Raw genomic sequence first — 11,019 nt, forward strand, 5'->3', positions numbered from 1 at the left:
CACGGGCCCAGCTGCTCCGTGGCATGTGGGATCCTCCCAGACCAGCGCCCGAACCCATGTCCTCTGCATTAGCAGGCAGATTCTCAACCACTGCACCACCAGGGAAGCCCTGCTTCACTGATCTTTATGTCTACCCTTATGTCAGGACCATACTGCCTTAATTATTGTGGTTTCATAACAGAGTTTGAAATCACGTTAGTGGAAGTCCTCCAACTTTGTTTTTTGTTTTCAGAATTGTTTTAGCTCTTCTAGATCCTTTGCAATTCCATATAAATTTTAGAATCAGCTTGTCAATTTCTACATAAAAGCATTCATAGACTTTGATAGGGATTGTATTAAATTTATCAATCAATTTGGAGAGAACTGCCATCTTGACAATATTGACTCTTCCAGTAACAAGGGATGTCTGTTTATTTAGATATTCTTGAATTTCTCTCAGCAACATTTTGTGCTTTTCAGTGCACAAGAATTTCACTTCTTTTGTTAAATTTATTATTAAATATCTTATTTTTGATGCTACTGTGAATAAAACTGTTTCCTTAACTTCATTTTTGGATTGTTTGTTTCTCTGTTTTTGCTGACCATTTATTATTTGTCTCTGACCACTTATTATTTGGAAGTTGGAGGACTTCCACTAACCTGATTTCAAAACCTATTATGAAACCACAATAATTAAGACTGTATGGTACTGACATAAGGATAGACAATAAAGATCAACGAAGCAGAATTGAGAATCTAGAAGTAGATCCTTACATATATGGCCAACTGATTTTCGACAATAGGGCTGGATGAATTAATGGGAAACTAAAAAGTGTTTTCATGTTTCTTACATAGATAAACTTTCAATATACCTTTAAAAGCTTTTTCATGGCATAATTTATATACTGCATTGTATATTTATTTTTATAGACTTTTAAAATATAGTGTTCTTGAAAAGAGCAGAGACATCTTATTCATCTTTGTATTTCTGGCACGCAGTAGTTAACTCAATAAATTTGTTGAATGAATGGAATATAGCAAAGCTTTGAATCAGCCATCCCTATTAAAAGGGAAGGGAAGAGCACTAGCTTTTTCAAGGATTAGGAATATGTTTTAGAATATCTTTGTAACTTGCTTTAGTGACTCTTCATCATATAGGGTTTTGCATATAGTTCCTGACTGACTGCTAAGCAAGAGGGAGCTCATATCATAAACTCTGAGAACTTTCTCTCAAGAACTTCACATTCTCATAGCAAGAGATCTGCAAGGTAGTAGGTAATTAATCATTTATATTTATCCTACAACTGCTGCTTCTCAAATGTCTAACTGTATCTAGGGGATTAATTAATGGGTAAAATCAAAGGCAATCTAAAATAACAGTTTAGGGATATAACCTTATGAGTAAGAAGTGCTTCCAAAAATATCTTCTACTTAAGATAAATCAGCTTTTAACTCTATTTTAGTTAAAAGCTAAGGAGGAAAAGTCTAATTCACTTATAGGACTAAATCTAAAGATCTACCACATTAAAAAAACATCTCATGTTTAAGATGTGCTCCAAAATAATATGGAAGCAGGAAAAGTAGGAGCAGGGGTTATAGATGAAATAAGACTGAACTAAATCAACTATACTTCAATTAGAAAAAAAAAAAGACTGACCAAAATTGTTGAAGCTGGGTGATGGGTTCATTAGGGGTTTATTATACTATGCTATCTACTTTTGTGTAAATATTCCACAATAAACAGTTCCAATGAAAAAGATATCTTAATGGGATGGATATGACAGAAATTTCTGTCACAGAAATAAAGTATGTAGTAGGCAAATCCTTTTGTGTACAGATATCTTTAAAACAGTTTTTGTTCAAAAATCCGAACTTTTAAATCTCCAAGACAATTCTCAGTTTTCTTTGAATAAATCTTCAGCAGAAAATACTGAGGAACAGGTCTAAATTACTTAGAGAAAAAAAAAATGCCAAAAAAAATTCAAAATTGCCCAATGCTTTGACTTTTCTTTATAATAAAAATCACCAAAATTCCTTTCTGCTCTAAAAATATTATTGAAAATAAACTAAAAACCTCAGTGCTGCTCCTTATTATACCCACTTATACAAGGTTTATAACTTTCATAACAGGTTGGAAACAAAAAAAGGGCCTCAGAACTATTAATTTCATAAAACCATGAGTGTTTGTTAGACAAACAGTAAACTGTTAGAGAAAATGGCAAATCAGTCATAATTTCCAAAGAAGATTCTTTTTTCAAGTGTAACAAATTTGACTGATGCATTTAGGGATAACTAAAAGGAATTACAACACAGAAGAAGAAAAACCCAAGAGAAAAGAAAGAAAAAAAAGTAAACTCTTCTCAAAAGATTCCCTAGAGGTCACAATTTAGTTCTGAGAAAAATGTTTTCTACTCTTGGCTTCAAGTTAAGTAACTACAACTTGAAAATATAACAGAATATACTGGAGAAAATCCCTGTTATCTTCCTTCCCAGCTATATCTCCAAAATAAAAGAGAAAGCAAACAATAAGTAGATACAACTGACTAATTACTCATCTGTAACTCACCTGCAGGAAACATGAATCGTATTTCTCTTTCTGCTGCAGCAAAATCATTACTTCCATGAAGTGCATTCCTTAGCTCATCTGTGCCATAAATTGCCCTTAGACTAAAAGCAAGTTAGAGATGATGACCATCCAATCTGACATACTTTCTTTACTTTTTACATATACATTCTATTTAGGAATTTTACAGAAGCATCACCACTTCTCACATATGGAGGTTTTAATCTATTTTGAATTTAAGCATAAATCTATCTACATGAGGGTCAAGTATATTTAAATCTGCGGGAGGGATACACTGGAAAAATAAGAGTTATCTGGGTGAAAAAGAGGTGTTGTTTTGTGACAACTGAGAAAGCAATGCATTTTCAAAGTGCAAGAACTCAATGCCCTCTGGTTTCCAGACATTAATGATAATGCTGAAAATCTGAGTTTCTGGTCCTGTGTTACCAATATTCTATAAAATACCATACCAATTTTCCCATGAAAAATCCTACACCAGTGGCAGTTTAATTCAAAGATGAGAGAAAAATAAGGCTAGTGGTTATATTTATGGTTATAAATCAAAATTCTCTGAGACCTTTTGTGGTATTTGATATTAAAATACACATTTAAGTAGTTAAAACACAAAATGGACCTCCCCTACCCAGCCCTCCACCACCACCAAAAAAAATCAGGTTATTTAGGAAAACTTTCAAATTAAAGGAAATTCCTATTACAATGAAATCAGATTTTTTTTTTCATTTTCATAGTTGGATTCCATTTCTCCCCTAGGAAAGTTACCTGTCTGGGTGTGTCTCCTTAGCTACTAAGCTATTACTTGGTCCCAAGAGTTCGTTCCAGTAAGAGATGGCTTTATGTCTAGCTAATATCATGGCAACAAGTGGTCCAGAACTCATGTAAGCTGTTAAATTGGGGAAAAACATTTTCCCATACTGTTCCACATAAAAGTTACTACAGTGCTCAGGGCTGAGATGCAGTTTTCTTCTCTAAAAGAGAAACAAAATCAACAAAAGCATTATTGACAGTTCAATAATACCTCATTAAGTCATTAATAACTTGAAATTAGTACCAATCTGACCACAAATTTGAGATTTATTTTTGTATTATGAACAAAGGTCAAGATAAGAAAGTTAAATGTAGGCTGTAAATAAGAATTATTTAACCTACTTAAGAAAAACTATTCCTGTTGGGCAGCCTCTTTCAACATATGGTATGTTAATGACAAATTCATCATACCTCCTTCTTAAAGTAAAAACACGCCAATCATCAATATTCTGTTAATACATACTTTGTATAAAGTAACAAAATTGGACTTTAGAATATTCCAAATTCATCTTTCCCTATTTGTGATATTTTCATATTCATTGTGAAATTTTCCTACATATTTTAGGGAGCTGGTCTCATTATGGTATTTAGAAATAGTACGCAGTATAATGATGCAGTAAACAAGTTTTTCACTTGAACATGAAAGTTGTATATTCTTTATTCTGGTTCTGCCATAAATATGTTGATTCACTATGATCTTAAGAATAGTTAGTTAGCATTAACTTTGTTAATTTGAAAGAATATGAAATGTTTGGGACAAATAAATGTTAATTTTGTTCACAAATGAGAAACTATATGAATGAATTATTAAATTTTAAAAACCATAGAAGCTGAGTCAGTCATTCTTCCAATTAGAAAGCATCACATTTTCCCTAAGAGCAACTATTTGAGTACATCTTATTTATTTTTGGCTGCGTTGGGGCTTCGTTGCTGCGCGTGGGCTTTTCTCTAGTTGTGGCAAGAGGGGGCTACTCTTCGTCGCCATGCACAGGCTTCTCACTGTGGTGGCTTCTCTTGTTGAGGAGCACAGGCTCTAGGCACATGGGCTTCAGGAGTTGTGGCATGTGGGCTCAGTAGTTGTGGCTCGCGGGCTATAGAGCGCAGGCTCAGTAGTTGTGGCGCACGGGCTTAGTTGCTCCATGGCATGTGGGATCTTCCCGGACCAGGGCTCGAACCCGTGTCCCCTGCATCGGCAGGTGGATTCCTAACCACTGCGCCACCAGGGAGGTCCCTTGAGTACATTTTTTAAAAAATCACTCCATTACTACTGTTTACCAATCCATTAAAGGTAGATCATGAGGGAAAGGGCTCAAAATATAATAGAGGGATTCAAAGTAGACATCAAGGAAAACTTCTCACTGGAGTAAGGATGATGAGACATGGAGATAAATTACTAGGTGAAGGCTAAAAATCTCCAAGATTAAGGCAGATATCCATCTTTCTAAAATGGGTTAGAGGGCTTCCCTGGTGGCACAGTGGTTAAGAATCTGCCTGCCGATGCAGGAGACATGGGTTCGAGCCCTGGTCTGGGAAGATCCCACATGCCGCAGAGCAACTAAGCCCGTGTGCCACAACTACTGAGCCTGCGCTCTAGAGCCCAGGAGGCACAGCTACTGAGCCTGTGCTCTAGAGTCCATGAGCCACAACTACTGAGCCTGTGTGCCACAACTACTGAAGCCCACACACCTAGAGCCCATGCTCCGCAACAAGAGAAGCCACCGCAATAAGAAGCCCGCGTACTGCAACAAAGAGTAGCCCCTGCTCGCTGCAACTAAAGAATAGCCCAAGCGCATAAATGAAGACCCAATGCAGCCAAAAATAAATAAATAAATATATTTATTTAACTAAATAAGTAAATAAAATAAAATGGGTTAGATTTTCCTGAGAGTACAGTGTGAATTTTACCAAGTGACCTACCTCTTAAAGTCCCTTCCAAAACTATCATGTGTCTTCAAGTTTCAGAAACTTGATAAAATTGCTTGGTTTGTAGAGAGGGATCTAAACTGCCCAGAGCAAGAATCTTGTAGAGATGCTTACTAGGTAGGTCAGCAATGCTATAAACAGGCTCTACTGGACAAACATAACATTCTCACTAGTCAAGGATCAGTTACAGTACTGTAAAAAAAAAAAGGTGCTGACATCTATTCTCATATTAAAATTCATATAGTCAAGAAATAGAAGAAATTTGAGAAGTTATAACAGTGCCTGATTTAGTATAATCCTTGATTCTATTATTTAAAATTAAGATATGCCAGTATTTGTGATTCTTATGCATATTGATTTGAGTGCTTTTTTTGCTGCATTAAGCCCTTATCTGCCATATACCCCTTAACAAGCAAGGGAAGCTATATTCTGCAGGTATGCTAGCTAATGCAGCGTAATTTTAAAAATTAAGGGCTCATCTTAAACTAAAGTTGACACTGCATCAGTGATTCCATCAGTTGCTTTAAAATTAGATCAGATAAACCTTTTTTGGAATTTAAATTTATTTATTTAATTTTTTGCTGTGTTGGGTCCTTGTTTCTGTGCGCGGGCTTTCTCTAGTTGCGGCGAGCGGGGGCCACTCTTCATCGCGTGCGCGGGCCTCTCACTGTCACGGCCTCTCTTGTTGCGGAGCACAGGCTCCAGACGCAGGCTCAGTAGTTGTGGCTCACGGGCTTTGTTGCTCCGTGGCATGTGGGATCTTCCCAGACCAGTGCTCGAACCTGTGTCCCCTGCATTGGCAGGCAGATTCTCAACCACTGCGCCACCAGGGAAGCCCTGGAATTTAGATTAATATTTTCACAAAGAGGGAATTCCCTGGCAGTCCAGTGGTTAGGAGTCTGTGCTTTCACTGCCAAGGGCATGGGTTCAATCCCTGGTAGGGGAACTAAGATCCCGCAGCCACGGCCAAAAAATAAATAAATAGAAATAAACAACAACAACAACAAAAAATATTTTCACAAAGAGGAGTCATTACTTTGTAACACAGGAAAGACTGCCACCTACTGAAAGAATACATCATATTTTAGGAGGTTTTTCCTAGATGGAACAAGAAAGCCTCAAGTTCAATGAACTCCCACCTATAATAGAGCCTATTTTTAAAGCATACAATACAAAAGACAAATGATTCCATTGACATGAGACACCTGGAATAGCAAAGTCATAGAGACAGAAAGTCTCTCAGAAAGAATAGTGGTTACCAGGGGTAGGGAGAGGGCTAAACAGGGAGTTAGTGTTTAATGGGTACAGAGTTTCAGTTTGAGATGATGAAAAAGTTCTAGAGATGGATAGTGGTGATGGCTGCACAACAGTGTGAAGGTACTTAATGCCCCTGAAATGTACTCTTAAAAATGGTTAAAAAGGTAAATTTTATGTTGTGTATATTTTATCACAATTAAAACAAAAAAGAAGCATACAATATAGCAAGGCGTTCTTTGGTTTGAAACTTCTTGCTGACTAGGGCAAGTGTTAAATATTAGCATTTACACTAAGTTTTTTTTTTAACACTAAGTTTTAATTTATAGTTATCATTAACTCCTTAATTATTAAGTTTTTCACTAATTCTTTTCAAAATATGGACTTAAAAGACAAATTAGAAACTTTATATTACCTGTATACTTTGTTTTTTTCCTCAAATTAATGAGTAATATACTTACAGGGCTAAAAAATTCAAAGCAATATAAAAAGGCTTATATGAAAAATCTTATTCCCATCCCTGTCCTAACCCAGCCTGTTCTTCCTCACCCTCAATATGCAACCATTTTTTAATGGTTATTTATCTCCTAGTTTCATTTTGCAAATACCGGCAAACATGAATATATATTACTTTTTCTCTTTCTATCATAGAAAGTAGCTACACATTGTTCTGCATCTTGCTTTTTTCCATAACAGGACACAGAGAGGTTTATAATTAGTTGCATAGTATTCACTTTGGTGGATCGCCAGGGTCAATTTAACCAATCTTCTAATGCTGGGTTGTTTTCAATCTTTTGCTTGTAAATAAATAATGCTGCAAAAAATAACCTAGATATAGGTCACTTCATATTAATACATGGGTTATAGGAGAGATTCCCAGAAGAGTACTGCTGGGTTTAAGGGTATATGCATCTGTAATACTGATAGATAATTGCCAGATCCCCTTCCATAGGGGTTATGTCATTTACTTTTATATTTTTGCCAGATGGTATCTCAGTGTCATTTTAATTTGCTTTTTTCCTGCTTAGAGATTGAGCATCTTTTCCTATGTTTCAGAAGCATTTGTTTTTCTTTTTCTGTGACCATCCACATGTACTGCCCATTTTCAACTGAATTTTTATCCTGTTCTAGGAGCTTTTTATATACTAGGGAGATTAGCCTTTGTGATATGAATTACAAATCTTCTTCACCAGTTTGTCATTTGTGTTTTGACTTTGCTTATTATGTTTATTTGGCCATGTGCAAGTTTTTTATATTTATACTTTTATCAATCTTTTCCTTTACGGTACCTAGACTTTTTTTTAGACTTTTTTTAAAATTATTTTTTTTTAATAAATTTATTTATCTATTTTTGTCTGTGTTGGGTCTTCGTTGCTGCACACGGGCTTTCTCTAGTTGCGGCAAGCGGGGGCTACACTTTGTTGCAGTGCATGGGTTTCTCATTGCGGTGGCTTCTCTTGTTGTGGGGCACGGGCTCTAAGCACACGGGCTTCAGTAGTTGTGGCGCGTGGGCTCAGTAGTTGGGGCTCGCGGGCTCTAGAGCGCAGGCTCAGTACTTGTGTTGCACGGGTTTAGTGGCTCCACGGCACGTGGGATCTTCCCGGACCAGGGCTCAAACCCATGTCCGCTGCATTGGCAGGTGGATTCTTAACCACTGCGCCACCAGGGAAGCCTGAGTTTTCTCCTTTTTTTATTTTTAAAAAGATTCAATAGGCAATATGATACTGTATATTTATTAGAGAATAAAAAACTGAAATTTCAAATAAGGATGGTAGAGAAAAAAGGAAGATTAAAAATATTCCATTCTAAAGATGCAGACATAGAGAATGGACTTGAGGACATGGGGAGGGGAAAGGGTAAGCTGGGACGAAGTGAGAGAGTGGCATGCACATATATACACTACCAAATGTAAAATAGATAGCTAGTGGGAAGCAGCCGCATAGCACAGGGAGATCAGCTCGGTGCTTTGTGACCACCTAGAGGGGTGGGATAGGGAGGATGGGAGGAAGATGCAAGAGGGAGGAGATATGGGGATATATGTATATGTATAGCTGATTCACTTTGTTATAAAGCAGAAACTAACACACCATTGTAAAGCAATTATACTCCAATAAAGATGTTTTAAAAAATTCCATTCTATTTGATTTTTTTTAATTTGATAATGTTTAACAACACTCTATATTCATTTTCAAAACTACCAACTGCAGAACAAGTATAAGGCTTAAAACATTAAACGTTCGTAAATAACTGAAAAAAAGAAATAAAACCAACCGAAAAAAACACTCAACAGGGCTCCCCTGGTGGCGCAGTGGTTGAGAATCTGCCTGCTAATGCAGGGGTGTGACACGGGTTCGAGCCCTGGTCTGGGAAGATCCCACATGCCGCAGAGCAACTAGGCCCGTGAGCCACAACTACTGAGCCTGCGCGTCTGAAGCCTGTGCTCCACAACAGGAGAGGCCGCGATAGTGAGAGGCCCGCGCACCACGATGAAGAGTGGCCCCCACTTGCCACAACTAGAGAAAGCCCTCGCACAGAAACTAAGACCCAACACAGCCAAAAATAAAGAAATAAATAAGTTAATTAAAAAAAAAAAAACACCCAACAGTCAAGAGAAGACCAAGTAAATAGACTGTGGCTCATCTGTACAGAAGAGTATTACATAGAAGTTAGGAAGAATGAGATAGATTCAGATGTAATGATCTGGAATGCTATCTGAGGGACTTTGTAAAGGGGGTCAAGGGAAGGGGACTGTCCTACTTTATGGGGGAAAAATGTTTGTAAATGCATAAAAAAAATCCTGGAAGAACAGGAAAGTGTTAAGTGGTTGCCTCTCTCTGGAGTTTAGGACTTGAGCTGGGAGAGGAGAGATGGAAGAAAAAGAAATTTTACTTCTCATTTTATATCCTTTTGAAATGTGAAAAAACTTTTGTAATATTATCACATATAACTCTTATACTTATAAGAATAAACCTAAATTTCATGCTAAATACTAAGGATCTAAATGGGCTGACACATTTACATAAACATTTTTAAAAGGTAAAATCAAAGGTAATCTTGGACTTCCCTGGTGGCACAGTGGTTAAGAATCCGCCTGCCAAGGCAGGGGTCAAGGGTTCGAGCCCTGGTCGGGGAAGATCCCACATGCCGCGGAGCAACTGGGCCCGTGCGCCACAACTACTGAGCCTGTGCTCTAGAGCCCATAAGCCACAACTACTGAAGCTTGCGCACCCAGAGCCCATGCTCCGCAGCAAGAGGAGCCACCGCAATGAGAAGCCCACGCACCGCGACGAAGAGCAGTCCCTGCTCACTGCAACTAGAGAAAGCCCGTGTGCAGCAACGAAGACCCAACGCAGCCAAAAATAAAAATAATAATAAATTAATTAATTAAAAAAAAAATAAGGTAATCTAAAATAACAGTTTAGGGATATAACCCTATGCCTAAGAAGAGTTTCCAAATATATCTTCTACTTAAGATAAGTGAATTTTAAATTCTATTTTAGTTAAAAGCTAAGGAGGAAAAGCCTAATTCACTAGAGAGAAAAAAAACATGATCATCCGGCCCAGAAGTTACCTGAACAATGGTGAATCCAGATCTGAGAATAATATCTTGTATCTCCTCCTCTTTGTCAACAATATCTGGTTTGAGAATGGCCAGAGTCTTTTCTACATAGATCTGAGAGGGGGGCATTGATAGCTCCATTCTGGCTTTTCAGGGTACAATTTAAGAGATTCTTGACTGGTATCAACTGTAATAACAGGCATTCCCCCCACCCCAAATTTAATGTAATTGTGACTAAACAGCATTAACAGGTGCTTGATTTTATTAATTTATAAAGCTGGAAACTGTCATACCTTTTTCAACAAGCAGCGTCTCAATAATAAGATTTCTACTCTGCGTCTAAGTCCTGCCATGGGTTTTCCTAAGCACTTTCATAGAGGTGGAGAGACCAAGGAGCAAGCCGAAAGCCTAGGACCCCGGGGGCGCAGGAGGAGACTAGGTCTGCAACCCTCCGCGCCCGCTCAGCGGCCCGCCCCACCCCCCACCCCACCCCCCGGGAAGCTTAGCGTCAGGCCCGGTTGGAAAGCAGAATCCCTGACCCCCTGTGGGCTGCACCCCCAGATTCCTTCTGAATCCGACCCTTATCTGGACACTCACCTCAGCCCGGGCTCCTTGAGAGTCACCACATGTTGTTGCTAGGAGACCGGAAACCCAGCTTAGAGACGGTGGCTGCAGAGGCCCAATTCCAGCAGAGCGCTTCGCAGCCTTTGGCTAGCTCCTCAAGAAAGGGAACCAGCCACAGGCATTTTTATTCCCCTTGCAAATCTTAAAAGCAAAAGACGTTTTCTAACATTTTCCTCATAATTTATCTTACTTCATCCTCCTAGCCATTCGAAGGACACTTCAATTATCTCCACTTTATAAATGATGAGACAAATCATACACACTTTCCCTCGTCCTACCCCAGCCCCTTCCA

The 11,019-nt window shown here is 38.2% G+C and overlaps 1 protein-coding gene across 1 annotated transcript in view; it reads right to left on the bottom strand.

The window, feature by feature from the left end:
- NME5 (NME/NM23 family member 5) overlaps positions 1 to 10,286 on the bottom strand; it is a 37,163-nt gene extending 26,877 nt beyond the window's left edge. The window contains exons 1-3 of the mRNA XM_007172209.2: positions 10,116 to 10,286; positions 3,323 to 3,528; positions 2,546 to 2,646 (exon numbers count right to left, since the gene is read on the bottom strand). Coding sequence (XP_007172271.2) covers positions 2,546 to 2,646; positions 3,323 to 3,528; positions 10,116 to 10,244 — 436 coding nt within the window. The 5' untranslated portion in view covers positions 10,245 to 10,286. The remainder of the gene's footprint in view (positions 1 to 2,545; positions 2,647 to 3,322; positions 3,529 to 10,115) is intronic.
- Positions 10,287 to 11,019: the final 733 nt, after the last annotated feature.

This window comes from Balaenoptera acutorostrata, chromosome 2 (genome assembly GCF_949987535.1).
Source record: "Balaenoptera acutorostrata chromosome 2, mBalAcu1.1, whole genome shotgun sequence".
In the NCBI taxonomy this organism is placed as follows: Eukaryota; Metazoa; Chordata; class Mammalia; order Artiodactyla; family Balaenopteridae; genus Balaenoptera; species Balaenoptera acutorostrata.